Here is an 18,412-nt window from a genome sequence, read left to right as displayed (position 1 = left end):
GAGAGAAGGCTACTTAGTGCATGTGAAGGAAATGTACATTTGAATGTGAACCTAACTATATTGTGTATAGTTATAACTGAATTTGAATTGAATTGATTTTTATTAGGGACAGTGCATATTAATAAACATTTGCATGTAATATGCAAGATTGTAGCCAGTAGCTAATTTCCATCTTTTGTCCCAACACAAGGTAAACACATCCCCAAACAAGGTAAAAACAACACCTTCTACTAAAATTAGAGCAATCATCCATTATGACACAGACTTGTTCTTGATCATGCACTTTCCTACAGGCATTTCAGATTCATTAGTTTAGAGATCTAGTGCGAAAACAGGCCCTTCGGCCCACCAGCGATCCCCGTACACTAGCACTATCTCACACACTAGGAACAATTTACAATCTTTACCCAAGCGAATTAACCTGCAAACCTGTACATCTTTGGAGTGTGGGAAGAAACCGGAGCACCCGTGGAAAACCCAGGTACTCACAGGGAGAACATACAAACTCTGTACACATAGCACCCATGGTCAGGATCGAACCGGGGTCTCTGGCGCTGTGAGGCAGCAACTCTACTGCTGTGCCACATGCCACCCTTACGGCTGCCCTTATTCATTCTTTATCTCAATAATGAGTATTTGATGGGACATGGCAGAGACAACCTCTGCATCTAACTCGTGGTAGACCTAGGCCATTGATGTGAAAGTACAAAAGCAATGTTCCTGTAGTTGATCTTATTTATACCTGTTTGGGAATTTAGAAGCATAACTTAGAAAGCTGTTCTATGATCAATCCCACTCTGACACAATTACTGAACACATAAATGCAACAATAATTTAACTTGGCTGCTGTTATTTGCACGTGGAATAATAATATTAAAGACCTTCCTCGATTAGATTCCTCGGAGTAAAGTAAGTATTGTGCAGGAATTTGCTGGGATATTTTGGGTCCTCCTGGTATATTTCATTGAAACGTTTCACCATTGGTTGCACAGTAACATGCCCAAAGCGCATGGCAGCTGTAGCAAAAACATTAGCAAGTCTGGGATCGGCAGATTCATTGTAGCCTTGATATTCGGATAAGTACTTCCTTGTTGCATGCTTTCCAATTACTCGCGGAATATAATCCCTGTAGGTTATAATCTGTTGGAGAAAAAGCAGAAAGTAATTATTAAACATTTATTATATATCGTTTTAATTGTTGATTCACACTCCTTAATTCTCCTCCACTATTTAGTCATGGAGTCAGACAGTATAGAAACAGACCTTTGGCCCAACTTGCCCACAACAAACAAGATCTGTGTTACTCCCACCTGCCTGAGTTTGCCATATCCCTCTAAACATTTCCTATACATGAATCTGTCCAAATGGCTTTTTAAATATTTCTCTCACTTTCTTTTCTGATTGTCATTCCATTACTCTACTTTCTGAAATAGACTTCCTCTGCAGGAGCATGGACTGGGATATGTGATTCTGTTCCATTCTGTTTGTAGTTTGTTTGTTTGTCTTTTTGCACAAAGTTCGCGAGCATTTCCACTTTTCATTTCACTGCACATCTCGTATGTGTATGTGACGAATAAACTTGACTTGACTTGACTTGGGTACAGGGATGTAACAGGAATGTCACCAGCTTTTCTTTCAGCTAATCCAAACAATCTTCTTTGAACCCATCACAAACCTGGTAGCTTTGCCACAGGTTCCATTCGCCGTCCCAGTTACTGGCTCGGATGAAATATAATCAGTAATATGTATATCTTAACCAGAGCTGGATTTCCGATTCCACATTCTGCCAATTATAAGGAAATATTATATTTCACACAGTCTGCCTCTGTCCTTGCCTCGTCTACTCAATAATAGAACCTTCATTCGTGCTTTTATTGTCACCTCCAGCCAGAGTTATATCAATGCTCCCCAACCCAATCTCCCAGCATCCATAAAGTTACGTAATTCTATCATATGGATGCAAAGTCACTATTGAAAGGTGTGATAAGGAACTGCTTAGACACATGCAAAGAGGTGCAGATGGACACATGTGTACAGTCCCACATTTACAATCACACAGGAAATACAGTAATACAGAAACTGTTAGATGGATAAAGGTTTGCTTTTTCTCTTTCTCCATCCTGGTGATTACATGATATAACAGGAATGATCCTGGAAGTCAATCTTTATCAATTAATCTATGGTAGCTCCAGACAGGTTAGAAAAGTCCAGAACTGAATGAACTTTGGAAACCTGGTTGACAAAACCTCTCATCATTTCCAGTTATGCTCCAATTTGCCTTCACCTGATGAAAAGCTCCAATGATTTTCCTCGCCTCCTGATAGATGGTTTCTCCACTCCAGTGTGGATTCAGTCTCTTCAGCTCCCTCGCTAAACGATTATGTTCCCGTAGAAATATTGTATGGAATGCCAACAGTCCCAAATTTTCATTTGCTCGGCCATCGCCTAGGATTGATGGGATCATTGCATTATTTACACAAGTATAAAAACGTGAGGTCAAAATGTATGGGTGAGATTGAATTTATGCTATGATTAATAGTCCGAGGATCTGAAATTACCAAATAGGAGTGAACAAATAAGGCAAAATGAATTTCTAAATAACTAGTTAAAGCAGAGGTGGTTCGAGGAATGTATACCAGGTAAATGGCCTGATTGATCAGAAAGGCAGAGGTTCTCAGATTTGATCCAGTGGTCTAAATGTGCAGTATTCATGTTAAGGCCCTGTCCCACTTTCACGACCTAATTCACAACCTTTTTTACTCGTGGACATTTTTCATCATGTTGAAAAAACGCCCCGACCTACTTGATGCCACGACTACCTATGACTAGCATCACGACCTGCTACGACCTACCTACAACCTCCTACGACCTCGTGACGACCATGCTGCGAGTATGAGTCAAGGACAAACTCGGCAGAGGTCGTGACTTAGGTCGTGAAAGTGGGACAGGCCCTTTAGCAGGCTTAATGATGGCTCAGGGAACAGTGTACATGATATTCAATAGTTTGACCTGAACACCAGGACACCATGCTCTTATATTTATTCTATATCACCATCAAAAATTTCTTACCAGCTTGCATGCAGGGAATATTAATACTGGGACATAAGTACTTGTTGTAGGCCATTGGACAAACATTTGTCTGGCTAACATTTCTGAAAGGCAAATACTGCAGGTTGTGGTCTGAAAAGGTAGGGTTGACTTTCAGCAAGCCCAGATCATTGGTGAAATTTCTGAGCTTCTTTGCCTGGTTTTCTGTGCTGCCGTAAACATTGCAGGCGTCGATGTAAGCTGTGTGTTCATTGATCTGCTCACATCCATTCCTGTTCCCAAATCCCAAGCGGCATGTGAGAGCCGAACGGGTGAATGGAAGGCACTGTCGAGTGTCTGTAGCCTGAAGGTCACCACAAGTTACCTGAGGATGAACAACAAGGGAAGGGGTGATAGATCGGGGTAGAGGAGCAGTTTAATGAATACATGAGCTGTTGACCATTGAAGTGTCTGGAATGATTTTAATGTACAATTTAAAATAATAACAAAATGCTGGAATACAAAGTAGGTCAGGTGCATCTGTGGGAAGAGAATTAGAGTTAATTATAGGACAGAGCCCTGTGCACAGAAATGATTCACATTTAAATTAAATCGGACATTTTTTCAAACAGCATCTTAAGATGGGTGTTTCTCTCATGTGTGGCTAGAATTTGTGCTTGTCATCTGACACCTATCAGTGTACACCTGCATTAATTTGCAATTGTTCTGATTTTTTAATCTCAAAGTGGCCACAGTGCATATTGATTTACCGTCTGTGGATGGTGGAAAATACACGGAGTGGTCGCCCTAGGACTGAGTATATTAACATTTAAGGAATTTCACAATGTTTGAGGGAGCAGTAAAGGCGGGGAATGGATGCAAGAAGGAGAACATTAACTGTATAATTTTGTCAGGCACTATTCGCTCAAGGTCCAAGATAGCAGCTGCAAGATGAGACAGCATTAATACACGTGCAAGTTAAAGGACATATGACTTTGCACTTTAGGTATTGCCCTTAAGGTCACTTTATTTTTACATGGTTATTCATTCCTTCCATTGCCAATATCAAGAGCTACCAGGGGCAAATTATCACAGCAATAAATGTTTTTAATATAATGCAGTAAAATGTGGATACATGTGAGGTTGCAGTATAATGTGGATAAAAGTGGATAAATGTGAGGTTATCCACTTTGGTGGCAAGAACAAGAAGGCAGATTATTATCTGAAGTGTCAGATTAGGAAAAGGGGAGTTGCATTGAGACCTGGGTATCCTTGTACATCAGTCACTGAAAATAAGCATGCAGGTACAGCAGGCAGAGTAGAAAGCAAATGGCATGTTGGGCTTCAAAGCGAAAGAATTTGAGTATAGGAACAAGGAGGTCCTACTGCAGTTGTACAGGGTCCTGGTGAGATCTAACTTGGAGTATTGTGTGCAGTTTTGGTCTCCTAATTTGAGGAAATACATTCTTGCTACTGAGTGAGTGCAGCATAGGTTCACCAGGTTAATTCCCGGGATGGCAGGACTGACATATGATGAAAGAATGGATCGTTGGAGATTGCCTATGGCTGCCCTCGACTGCCTGTAACTACATAGCGACCCCACTTCACTGCTCTATGAGTTCTTAAGGGATTGAACAGGGTAGATGCAGAAAAAATGTTCCCGATGTTGGGGGAGGCCAGAACCAGTGGTCACAGTTTAAGAATAAGGGGTAGGCCATTTGGGACTGAGAGGAGGAAAAACGTTTTCATCCAGACAGTTGTGAATCTGCGGAATTCTCTGCCACAGAAGGCAGTGGAGGCCAATTCACTGGATATTTTTAAGAGAGTTAGTTATAGTTCTTAGAGCTAATTGAAGCAAGGGATATGGGGACAAAGCAGGAATAGGGTAATAATTTTGGATGATCAGCCATGATCATATTGAATGGAGGTGCTGGCTCGAAGGGCCGAATGGCCTACCTCTGCACCAATTTTCTATGTTTCTATGTTTCTAATATAACAGATGAAGACTCCATGGGTTGGAACAACTGATGGAGGGACCCTATTCTCGTCACCCAGTTTCCTGGCTTTCCCAAAACAGTTTTAAGTCCTGTGACCTGGATATTCTTCCAATGTAAGCATTGGATTCCCCAAATGTATACACGGTGTCATCGTTATGTGAAAGAGGATCATAATGAGATTTCTATTAAGAATAAACAGGCTCTGGAAAATACAAAGATTTCAAAGATTGATTTAATTTTTCTATCAACAATTCATCAGAATGTATGGCGGCTCCAAATTAAATTAATCACAAAGGAGCATATCTTCAACTGATACCTCTGGGTTTCCCTTATTGAAACTATTGGAGTAGGGAAGGGCGAGGGAGTGAATTCGCTTGATCCACAAGCAGCATCCAGGAGCGTTGGAGCGCTGAGCTCCGAGTATCCAAGTAAGTAGATGCTCCCGGATCTGATCCACCACGCAGCTTGCAGCTGAGCGAGCTGATCTGCAGGGGGCGCATCAGGGCCTCTGACCATCAGAGCCAGGTTCACACAAAATGCTGGAGTAAACTCAGCGGGACAGGCAGCGTCTCTGGAGAGAAGGAATGGGCGATGTTTTGGGTCGAGACCCTTCTTCAGCCCCGCTGAGTTACTCCAGCATTTTGTGTCCATCTTCGGTGTATAAACAGCATCTGCAGTTCCTTCCCACACATTCCTGCAAAGGTTTAGCCTAAATGTCTGGGCTCAGTTATTCAGCTGAGGTTTTTTTTTAAATTGCCTCCAGGTTTATGGGATTGATTCACATTAGGTGAAGCTCTGGATCAATAGACTGAGCATTGTACATATCTATGATATTTAATATACAGGATGTTAAGAGGCACATAAAATTATGAGAGGCACAGATAGAGTAGATAGTCAGAATCCTTTTTCTAGGGGGGAAATGTCAAAGACTAGAGGGCATGGGTTTAAGGTGAAGGGGGCAAAGCTTAAAGGAGATGTGCAGGAAAAGTTTTATTTTACACAGTGGGTGGGCGCCTCGAACGTGCTGCCAGGAGTGATGGTGCAAGTGGCGCCATCTTGCACCATGCGCAAGTGGTGGCACCATCGAGTGTGGCAGCCTCGCTAGCAGCTGTCTGTCCTTTCATCCTTTTTGTTATTTTTAGTTTAAAAGTTTGCTTTTGGAGGTCTTTTAGTCTTTTTTATGTGTGGGGTGGGGGGTGAGGAAGGGGGAAATTGTTTTTCTCAGTCACTACCTGGTCGAGGATGCTTCTTTTCTCCGAGCCGCACCTTCGGCCCCTCCTCGTGGTCTACCATCTGGATTGGCGCGGCCTTTCCTGCCGGAGACCGGTCAGAGCTTCAGCGGTGGCGCAGCACCGAATTCTATCGTGGAGCGGGCGATGCCTTTCCGTGATCGCCCTGTGGAGCTCCGGAGGGCCTGCCGACTTTAACACCGTGGAGCTGTGGTCTGCGGTGCTTCCAGCCCCGGGCGGCGCTGACTCTAACATCGCTGAGGATCGCCAGTGTTGGAGCTCCGCCCAGCTCGGAAGCCATGGTCTCTGGTATGAAGCAGCCGATTCGGAAACTCCAAGCCACTGAGAGTGTTCTTCCGTTCCGTCGTCGGAATTTCACCATCATAGCGAGAGGGCCTGAAACATTGGGCCGCCCTTGCGGCGACTGCGGAGGCCTCAATTGGCCCTGACCATGGGTGAACAAGAGGACTGAACTCTGTTGCCATCCCTCACAGTGGGAAACGTTGATTCTGCTGTGGGGGATGTTTTATGTTTTATGTTAAATTCTATAGTGTTGTGTTTATCTTATTTGTGTGCTGCATGGTAACTCAAATTTCACTGCACCAATTGGTGGACGTGACAATAAATGTCCTTTGTCCTTTGTCCTTTGGTGGAGGTAGATTCGAAGGAAACATTGGAAATGTTACAGTATAATTTTTGCACAATCTGTCTATTGAATGCAAAACACCGTTGCCAAAGTACTTTCTCAGAGTTCTGTGATGCTTCTATCAGGCATGGTTGTGTACAGGGCTTCACGCAACCACCTGTTGGGAGATTGTGCCTGGCAGCGCACTGGAAGAAACCGCGGAATTCCGAAGACATGCGATCACGTACCTCGGGCAACTCGCCAGTGTTTGGAACGTCCAATCAATTTGTGTGGTAAGCAGAACAAAGGATGATGTACCCAGCAGCTGTGGAATTTGACTTGGAGTGCATTCAGGAACAGATCACAGCTTGCTTTGTTCAATGCTGGCATACCTGCCAATTCAGTAGGTAAACATACCACCACTGGCAGTGTTAAATGCACCCAGATTAATATTTCATTTATCAATGGGGAAATGCACGTCCTTCGGTTGTGGTTAACATTCTTACTTGCTCTGCCTTGCTCTGCTCAGCATCCCTCCCTTAACTTGTTTCTCCTAACAACAACCAGCCACCATCTCAAGATCCCCACTGGCTCCATCTAGCTATCATCTCTCCTCCTCCCCCACCTTCCCACCTCAGTTGATTCCACTGATCACCCTCCAGTCTCTGCCTCACCCCTCCCTCTCACTTCTATATACTGTACTGGCAATCTCCCCTCTACGCTCCTGATGCGGGGATCTTGACCCGATACTACAATCATCTCTTGGCCTCTATTGATGCCACTCGACCCACTGAGTTCTTCCATCAGTCTGTTTTTTTTTTAAATTCATGTTCTAGCACGGCACTCTCTTGTATAATCTTTCAACATGCTCACTTCTTCAACATGAAGAAACAACTGGAGAAGAAGACAAGAAAATAGATACAAGAGACTAACATGACTTGTCCAAGGGTGGGCTTGAATTCTGCACTAGGAGCTTTCAGGATCTTTCTAATTGCTGCTGCAAATTATTTTGGCACATTGTACCATTATATTTTGTAAGAATTAGGACAGCTAACATTAATTAGACTGGAAAGCATTGTAGTGGAACTAAATGAAATTCCTACATGTTCCACTTAAGAACATGTTTGCTTATCTAAGTTTGGAGATACAGCATTGAAGCAGGCCCTTCGACCCACCTGGTCACGTCGATCATCGATCACCTGTATACTATTTCTATGTTATCTCACTGTCGCATCCACTCCCTTCAAACTAGGGGCAAGCTGTAAACGAAAATTAACCTACAGACGAGCACGTCTTTGGAATGTGGATGGAAGATGGAGCACCTGGAGAAAACCCACGTGGTCACAGGGAGAATGTACAAATCCCACACAGACGTCACCCGTAGTCAGGATCGAATCCGAGTCTCTGCCGCCTGTTTGGATTCAGCTGTCTATAATGGAAAATAAATTCTGTACCTTAATGGGGAAACAAGGAGCTTTCTGAACACATGAAGTCGCACAGTTGATGCCATTGCTGAAGGCCTGGATATTGTTGGATGGTTGAGTTAAACTTATGTCATGACTAATCCACTGGCCCCATTGTGCAAATAATCGACTTCTTTCAGAATCTGAAACGATGTTTTCAATGGATGCTTTCAGGATCTTGTTGGAAACTTCTCTGACCTGAAGATGAATCAGAATAATGAACAATTTGTAATCAGTATTTGATATATCCTCTTATATATATATATATATATATATATATATAAGGATATATCAAGTACTGATTACAAATTGTTCATTATATTATATATTATATATTATATATATATATATATATATATTCCACAAAACATTATTTGGGAATGGATTTATCAATCAATCAACCTTTATTGTCATCTTGCAAAGCAACAATTGTACAGTGCAAAATGAGAAGATGTTTCCCAGGGAATACCGGAGCATCGCACATAAATCTTAAACATTTCACACATAATAAACCAATAAAAACAATCCAGTCCCTGATGAAACAGTAATAAATAGTTAAAAGCAGGTAAAACAGCAACATTAAAATACAGTAAAAACTGTCATTAAAATATCCAGGGCAGCTGATTTGAGTGGCCAGTGCCAGAGTTATTAAATTGTCAGTGAATCAGGTGGAGTGACTGTTTAGCAGCCTCACAGCCTGTGGCAGGATGCTGTTTAGCAGTCTGGTAGTCCGAGCTTTGATGCTACGGTATATCTTGCCTGATGGCAGGGGAACCAGATGTGTGTGTGGAGGGGGTGCAGTTTGTCCTTAGCTATTCTCAGTGCTTTTTTCAGACATATATTATTAGTTTCAACATTTCTCCAGGTTTTTAATGTTGTCTCTTTGTTTTGATTCCTGATTAATTCCCAGTTTCTCTAACATGCATTAAAGGAATTTCTCTGTAGAGGGAAAATCTAATAGTATTGTGGTCCAAATACCCACATCAGCAGTGCACTGTACCACAGACACAGTGGATTCATCACAGATGCTGGTTTACACTGAAGATAGACACAAAATGCTGGAGTAACTCAGGACAGGCAGCCATTCCTTCTCTCCAGAGATGCTGCCTGTCCCGCTGAGTTATTTCAGCACTTTGTGGGATTTCACTGGGATAATGTTCTTCTGCGTGGGTCAGTCCCTGTTAAAATGTATCATTTTGCCCCTTGATTTTAATCGTTTTAAATTTTATTTATTTGACCAAGTTTATAATGCTAAATTCACATGTTAATTTGCCATTTTATTTATATCTTTCCACCAGTGCTCCATCCCTCTCCCAAATCACGGATGAAAATTACTGGTCACCCAAACAATTAACTTACAGATGAAAAGCACTGGCACTAAATGCATACTGACCTAAATGGTTTTCTATATTTATTGATTTGCATTAACAATTCCACATGAAGATAAATCACCAACCTGAAATTGATTTTAGAAAATAATCACTTGATAATATTGAGGCTAACATTGTTTCAGATTTCTGACTGAGAGTTGGATTCATAGAGCAATAAAGTAGTGAAAAATGCTCTTTGGCTTCGCGTGTTCATGTCAACCATGTTGCCATTCTGCGCTAGACCCATTTATCTACATTGGCTGCATATCCTTCCAAACCCCTCCTATCCATATATCTGTCCAAATGCTTTCGAAAGTCGTAATTGATTCTGCTTCTACAGCTTCCTCTGGCAGCTCCTTAGATGAAAGAAAAACATTTCTGTTCATGCATGGGTTGTAAAGGCCACTTTCCGGTTACAGACACAATTAGACCTTTAACCTCACAGTTGCAATGGCACTGTTTCAGTTCATTTGAAAAATGACTTAGAGCCGTCTTTGTAGCAGTGGCCCTCTGTGGAGAGCAAGTATAGTGGTTACAGTCAAATATCTGGACTTCTGTTTGACTAATGACTGAAAAACCTGGAGTGTTTACAAATATCTTCAACCTCACAAGATTTCATTTTTGTAACTTTTGGGGAACTGGTCCAACAGTGAAAAGCACAGTGGCTGCCATTTTCCTTGGCCTCAGAGGCACAGTCAATAACATCAGAGTTTGAGCATCGAACAGTCCCTCTGTTGTTGCAGCATTGATTTTTAGGTACAACATCCAATATTATTTGGTCATAAACAGATAAAACACTAAGTATATAACATAGATTAACCACCAATTATTTAGATTTTAAGATTATGTCTTATATATCTTAATACCTGATATTGATTATATGAACGAGAATCGATTTAATTTAAAGAAATCTTGGTCTATCTGTACCACCTAAATCAAACTTACACAATGAGAAACATTTTAATTTAAATTTTGTTATATAAAATTCTAAATTGAGAGGAACTCGGAAGTGAATTCTGCATGCTGTAGGTGTGCGGTATTGTATATTTAATATTGCAGGTAATGTGTGAGGACTACCTGGACAGAAAGCACTCACACCATCACCATTTATCTTAAATCATAAATTCTGTGTATTCTGGTGCCAAAAGCCCTTTGTTTCCCATGACTGTTCATATGAGCAATACCAGCCAACGAACAAAGTGTTGGGCCGCTATCCCTGGGAAATCTGGCAATTACACCAGCTTCAAACACATAGAGCCATTTATTTGTTCATATTAACAGTTCACAGGATTTAAAATCGAGACAATGTTATGCGAACACTGTTTCCTTATTGAACTACCTTTCTTTCCTGGAGCGCAGGAGGCTTAGGGGTGATCTGATAGGTGTAAAAATCATGAGGGTAATAGACAGGGTGAATGCACAGAGTTTTTTTTCCTTGAGTGGGAAATAAAGAACTAGGGGGCATAGGTTTAATGGAAGAGTAGAAAGAGTTTGGATGACCTCAAGGGACAAATTATTCACATAGACGATGGTGGATATATGGAACAAACTACCAGAGGAAATAATTGAGTGCCAATAATTACCGGTGGCAGAGGGAATCCCAGGTAAAGTTTCCCCTGTATCCAGCCTTTTGGAAGGGAAAATCCATCTTCATATTCAGCTGGAAGCCAACGAGTAAATGGCATGTTGGGTATTCCCAGATACGGAGTCCTCCTGGAAGTGAGCAGAAGGGAAATATCATTTTGACCACAATTTCTACACCTGCAGTCATTATACATGTAAAATGAAGTCAGAAATTATTTTCATGCCTTGTTAAATTAATTTCCAAAGATGTCATTGGGAATCCTTCCCGTTGCACTTTTCTCTTTCTTGTGAATGGAGTCAAAGGGTAATGGATATTGTCGAACTGCAAATAATATCTCCAGCAAACAGCCAGATCTGCACATCTATGTATTATCTGAAATTAAGTGAGTTTGGGGTCCGTACAATACCTTTCCCCATTTGACGAATAATGTCGTTGAGCTGTTTCGAGGGCAGGTTACCTGTCCTGTAGCAAGCCAGATCATTAACTCCTTCATTTAATTGTCACGTGTAATCTTGAGCTTCTGTCAGACTCTTTCAGCAAGTTAGGAAGTCCCAACATATTTATAATCTGATTTTAAAAACCTCAGGCATTTCCCTGAATTTTCAGACGGCTTGGTATACCTTGTTAACTGTAGATTGTGTGGCCTTTAGAAAATAATGTGAACTTGCCCACCACACGGGCTGACTTGCGCATCAGGACGTCATCATGATATATGGAGATTTACATAGCAGAGATGGCTAGTAAGTATGTTTTATAGTAATCTCATTATTCAGTGATGTTCGGGTGATTCTAGGATGATATTTTTGAGTGTGGTTCCATTAGACCTCGGAGGTTCAGCCCTATACATGCTTGATTCTACTTTGGTGGATGGGAGATTGAGCAAGTGGGTGAGATTTCCCTCTTCTACTATAGCTGTCTTGGTTGACTTCTGCTTGATCACAGTACAATTTAATCTAGTTTTCCACTCCCTCAACAGCTTCACCCTCTGTGCTCCAATTCTGGATATCTGTGGAACTCAAATGTCCTCCCCCTCTCCTCCACCAGTATCTACAGCTGCTTTTGTTGCCTCCAACTCTTCCTGAAGGTTCAGTTTCTTGAACAAGTCTTTGGTTACATCTTATTATCTCCTTAAAAGCCTGGGTATCAAAGTTTGTTTGGTAATTTGGTACCTTCTGAGAAGGACCTTGGAACATATTACAATACTAACGTAGCAATTTGAATGCAGGTTGTCATTGGGTGCAGAAGTTTTATGGTTACTGGCCATGTAGTTTCTGTAGATTATGTAACTAATGGATTAAAAATAGTTTTTTTCATTTGACTCCATTTTAATGTAGCCTACATAATTGTATAATTCATATACGTAGCTGGTTTCCTCATTTCTTTAGAAAGATGTAATTATCTCATTCCATAATTGAGTGAAGATCACTTTAACGTTACCTGTTGTTGCACATGGAATTGATAGCTCTGTATCGGTTGGACCAGCAGCCAGTTTCACAGACAGAAGGCTGGACAACTCTTGAACTCTTTGCTGCATGTATCATCCTGTCCAGCTCACTGACAGTTAGACGATCTAAAGAACAAATTCTCATGAGTGGAAGAGTCTGGAAATATAATATTTTATTGAGACTGATAATGGATTTATGTTTACCATAAGTATCAATGCTGAATGACATATTTAGTGAATTCATGACAGATTCATCACATTTCCATGAAGGTTAAGGTTGCAAATTGGTTCTGGTTGTGTAGATATTATTTTGTTGCTTGCCCATCATAAAACTAGCGAATGTACCTATAATGTGACCATCATTCATGCTGAACCCTTTCTTTGGAATATTTATCTTTTGAAATTTGTTTCTAGGTTTAATCACTCAGTCTACAAAACCCAAATTAATGCCTGATTTAATTCCCATTCTATCATTTTTTCTAAGCCTATGGTATGGATTTAATCCACAATCTCAGATTTAGAATAACAGAATATACAGTATTTCCAGAAGAAAGGAAATCTTTCCTGGGTTCAATTGGCAGGTAAATAATTTAGAAAATTGAGGCATACCAGAATAACAAGATAACTTTCCATCAATATCTATTACAGTTGAGCTCCAACTCATTGAGATACCCAGTGTCTTGCTTGTACACAGTGGTCCTTGGAGTCTAACAGTCTTAAGAGGTGGGTTACACTGGTGCAAATCAGGCAGGTTGTGACGTCTTTTCTGATGTGTTGAAAGTGCATTGGTCATTAATGAGGGTGAGGTATGACAGGGCAACTGACTGGGTGGAATATACCTCCACAAACAGATGGGATGTCCCAGACATTTCCAGTGGTCCAGCCACCTGCACATGCAAGAAGTGTCTCCAGCTGCAGCAGTTTGAGATCTGCATGGGGCTTGGAGAAGTGGCGGTACTCAATTTGGTGCATCTGTGAGGCTGAGAACTTCATGAATAGTCTATTGAGGGAAGTGGTCACATTGCAGCTGAACCAAGAGCAGGCAGAGAGGCTTTGGATGACAGCTAATGGAGAAGCAGGCTAATGGTGCTGCAGTCCTCTGAGTCAACCTCACTCTCTAACAGATGTTTTCTTTTGGGGGTGATGGTTCATTGGAGGTGTATAGTCAGAGCCAAAGAGCTGTAGAGCACGGAAACAAGCCCTTGGGTCCACCTTGTCCATACCGACCAAGTTGGCATACCAGGCTAAGTTTGTTTATGTACATTGGCCCATAGCCCTCTAAACCCTTCCTATCCATGCCTTGAATGTGGTACTGAAAATGGCTCAATGTCATGGCCGGGGTGAGGGGTGAGCTGTGGGAAGTGAAATGGAAGTGAGAGATCAATAGTAATCGGGCATTCAACAGTCAGGGATAGTGACTGATGCATTTCTGTGGTAGACGTTGGTCCCCTAGTGCCAAGATCAAGGATGTCAATGAAAAGTTTGTGGCGCCATCTGGTGGTTAGGCCATTTATTGACCGAACCCTCTTTAGTAGAACTGGAACGGGCACGTGACTGCTTTGGCGGGAAGATTACGTCATGCGTCATGGGTGTGCTAGACTGCAACTGCAAGGACCCAGTTAGTCCTCACTCTCAGCGCGCGAGTGTGTGACTCTGTATCTGCCAATAACGATCACTTTATTCTGAACGTGTGTCTCGCCATAAGTTACAGAGCACTCTGAAAAGGTTGTGTGAGGTCCTGGTTCACATTAGTACCAACTAAACAGGTAGAAAAGGGAATGAGATTATGTAGACAGAATTTACAGACCTAGGAAACATTTTAAAAAGTAGGACCTCCTTGTGATCTCAGGATTACGCCTTGGGCTAATGTGTAGAGAAAGGAAGATTGTGCTGTTACTATTGTAGTCGGTTTAAACTAGTCTGACAGCCAATGGAAACCTCACAGGGTATTGAGAAAGGATAAAGATAAAACAGGAAGGTGAAGTTAGAAAAGTAGCTAGTAAAATTAATAGGTGTCAAAAATAGTTGAACAGCACAACCAGGTTACAGTAGAGAAAAATGAAAATTTACAGTTCATTAAAAGCATATTGTACCTGAATGTTCACCTCATTTTCAACAAGGCAAATTAATTTCCTCCACAAATAGCGGGAATATATTATTCAAGACGTGTCAACAACGCTGAGTGCTAAATATTCCAGGGTATTTTATAGTTAGGAAGAAAAGACAAAAATGATAGGAAGCTATGTGATAAGTAAAAATGATGAGGAAGCTATGTGTTGTAGTATGATTAACAAAATAGAAGATTAGTGCAGTGGTGAGGAATGATCATGGCAAGAGCTATCATGATATAGCATTAGATAAATTTGGGTCAAACTAAGATGTTGCAAAGGTCAGGAAATATAGGTAGGTGTTATTTATAGGCTTCCAAATAGTAACTGTAATATTGGACTAGTATAGATCAAGAGATTAGAGCTGCCTGTTACCGGGTAATACAATGATCATGGACGACCGACTACACACAGACTGAACAAATCAAATTTCATGGAATATGGTGGAAGATGAATTCATGCAATGTATTTGAGACACATTTCAAAATCAATATTTGAGGCATCAACGAGGATAAAGGTTATTTTATATCTTGTTTTGTGCAATGAAAATGGTTGATTGATAATCTTGTTATCACGAGGCCTTTGGTGGAGAGTGACAATAATGTGATAGAATTTTACATTGAGTTTGAAAGTGATGTAATTCAATGAGCATCTAGTGTCTTAGATCTAAACAATGGACACTATGATTGCATGTGAGAAGTGTCGGGTGTGTTTAATAGGGAGAATGCATTGAAAGGCATGAGAGGAGACAGAAAATTACCCATATCTAAAAAAATAATTCATACGTTGAAAAGAAAATCCTTTAAGGCACAACACCCAAAAGGATAACTAATTATCCATGGCTTATCAGAAAACTTAATGTTCTAACTCAAATGATGCTTTAGTTTCCAGAAAAAGCGGTAGGCCTGAGAAATGACCTGACATTGATAAAGGTAGAATATGAGCATAAATTGGTGAGAAACATTTAAAGCAGACTGCCAGAACTTTAATAGGTGGTAGAAAGAAAAAGTTTAGTGAGGGTAAATGTGGGACCATTGTTTAAGGGTCCTGACTTGAAACATCACCTAGAGATCTGCTCCTCAGCCATTTCACTTTGGTGCACATAACAAAAATAAGAAAGGTTTCCATTAAATGGTGAAAGATTGGTTAGTGTAGCTTTTTAATGGTACTTGGATGTGCTTGTACACATATTACAGAATACCAATGTGCATGAGTAGCAAAGTAATTAGGCCAAGTTGTATACTAGCCTTTACAGTGAGAGAATTGGAGCACCATCGGAGTAAGGAAGTCTTATTGCAATTGTACACATCATGGAGAGACCAGACCTGGAGTACAGTGGGTCGCTTCAATCCCCTTATCCAGGAAATGATGTACTTGCCACTAGGAGTTCATTTCCAAAGATGGTGCATTTTCCATATGAGGATAGATTGAGAAGACTGGGATGGTATTATGTATAGCTTAGAAGAGTTTGAGATCTCATTGAAGCTTGTGAGATTCTTAAAGGGCTCAACTATCCAGATGTGTGGAGAATGTTTCCCCTGACTGAGGAGTCTAGGACCAGTGGGCACTGTTTGAGAATAAGTAGGCTACGTAGAACTGAGAAATGTATTCACTGAGAATATATTGATTCAGCCAAGGGGCCTCAGTCATTGTGTTCTTTGAAAATGTTGAAGGGGTAGGTGGCCCATTGATGCTCCTATTTGTTACATACTTGATTCAATTTTAAACTGACCTGTTATATTGATTTCCCATTGACTGGGCACATGAACCCAGTGTTGTTTGGGCCTCAGTGAAATCTGCACATTCTCAGCATTTTGCACCTCAATCTTGTTCTTTGCTGTAAACTGCTTGAAGAAAGTCAGAAGATGAGAATGTGCTGACGATGTGTTAGTATTGCTTCTTCTGCTACGAAAATAGAAAAGAACAATCAGATGGACTGCAGGATAGCAATGAATACATTGAACAACCTCGTGCTTTGTGATTACTCAATCTTTTCAAAAGCCCTCTGTCTCTGCGAGATTATTGTAATTGATCAGAATGAACAAAGCTGTTTTACAACAATGTTATTATTCAGTAAGATTTCAAATAATCTGGCATTCTTGGGACTTTAGTAGTGCCAAACTGCCAGATATTTGGACTATATTTTGAATTCACTTTTTAAGGTTACAATGTTATATAATACATTTCTCAGCGAATTCAGCAAGTTTCCTAGGACCCTGATCAGTTTGAAAAGAGCTTGGAAAATGGGGCCCCAGATAGTTAAATGGGAGCATGGCAACTGGTACCTCGGTGAGTCAGTAGGGCGTGTTGGAAGCAGGGGGCTGGCGAGTCGGAAGAACGTGGGAAATATTACCTGGTGAGCCAAATCATCTGGATTTCCAAATGGTTGGGTACTGGATTATCTAAATTTAACTGTACTAGGATCACATCTTGTAAAATGTCTTCTACTGGAACTGTTTTTCAATCTTCACTCTCTCCCTAGTTTTTACTTAGAGCCACAGACCATTGGGATATACAACAGGGAAACAAACCCTTTGGCCCATCTCTTTCGACCGAGATGCCTCATCTAAGCTAATGCCATTTGCCCAAATTTGGCAAATATCCCTCTAAACCTTTCCTATCTATGTATCTGTCCAAGTGTCCTTTAAATGCTGTCATAGTATCTTCCTCAACTACTTAGTCTTGTGAGGTACTTTGACAAATTGGGGCTTAGCAACCATGAATATCCACATAGTTTGTCCAACTCACTTGTTGCAATATCTATCTATCTTTAAAACTGTGTGGCTGCCGACGTCCGGCGTCCGTCCGGCTGCCGGCCGCCGGCCGCCTTTCTTCCTTTGATTCCTTGCTACGCTGAAACCAGACGCAGAATCGCCGAGATCTTTTCCATTTCGGTAGAGATTTCACTTTTCTTTCAAAGTATCCACTCCTGATTACATTTTGCCGTGTTTATGTACACATTTTTAATCAAATCCTTCTCCACCCCCCCCCCCCCCCCCCCCCCCCCAATATTTCAAAAAAAAAAACTGGCATCTCACCCATAGAAGCAGCCCCAGCCCCAGCCCCTGGTGAACGTTCCATCGTGTGATGTCACAATGCCCGATGTTTACATATGTCCAATCGGAATGGATTCATTTACATATGCCTTTGCAGGAGCACCAGCACCTGGTGAACGTTCCATCGTGTGATGTCACAATGCCCAATGGTCAAAGACATTGTTGCCATAGAGGGAGTACAGAGAAGGTTCACCAGACTGATTCCTGGGATGTCAGGACTTTCATATGAAGAAAGACTGGATAGACTCGGCTTGTACATGCTAGAATTTAGAAGATTGAGGGCGGATCTTATAGAAACGTACAAAATTCTTAAGGGGTTGGACAGGCTAGATGCAGGAAGATTGTTCCAGATGTTGGGGAAGTCCAGAACAAGGGGTCACAGTTTAAAGATAAGGGGGAAATCCTTTAGGACAGAGATGAGAAAAACATTTTTCACACAGAGAGTGGTGAATCTCTGGAATTCTCTGCCACAGAAGGTAGTTGAGGCCAGTTCATTGGCTATATTTAA

General features: G+C 41.3%; 1 protein-coding gene across 1 annotated transcript in view; it reads right to left on the bottom strand.

Moving 5' to 3' along the window:
- LOC116989172 (eosinophil peroxidase-like) overlaps positions 1-17,218 on the bottom strand; it is a 29,484-nt gene extending 12,266 nt beyond the window's left edge. Inside the window, exons 1-8 of the mRNA XM_033046397.1 lie at positions 17,202-17,218; positions 16,581-16,753; positions 12,734-12,866; positions 11,295-11,424; positions 8,333-8,539; positions 3,070-3,412; positions 2,285-2,445; positions 882-1,140 (exon numbers count right to left, since the gene is read on the bottom strand). Coding sequence (XP_032902288.1) covers positions 882-1,140; positions 2,285-2,445; positions 3,070-3,412; positions 8,333-8,539; positions 11,295-11,424; positions 12,734-12,866; positions 16,581-16,753; positions 17,202-17,218 — 1,423 coding nt within the window. The remainder of the gene's footprint in view (positions 1-881; positions 1,141-2,284; positions 2,446-3,069; positions 3,413-8,332; positions 8,540-11,294; positions 11,425-12,733; positions 12,867-16,580; positions 16,754-17,201) is intronic.
- Between the last annotated feature and the right edge of the window lie 1,194 nt (positions 17,219-18,412).

The sequence above is a fragment of the Amblyraja radiata genome, chromosome 28, assembly GCF_010909765.2.
Source record: "Amblyraja radiata isolate CabotCenter1 chromosome 28, sAmbRad1.1.pri, whole genome shotgun sequence".
NCBI lineage: Eukaryota > Metazoa > Chordata > Chondrichthyes > Rajiformes > Rajidae > Amblyraja > Amblyraja radiata.
Note: the sequence above shows the minus strand (reverse complement) of the source record. Positions and strands in the feature narration are given on the sequence as shown.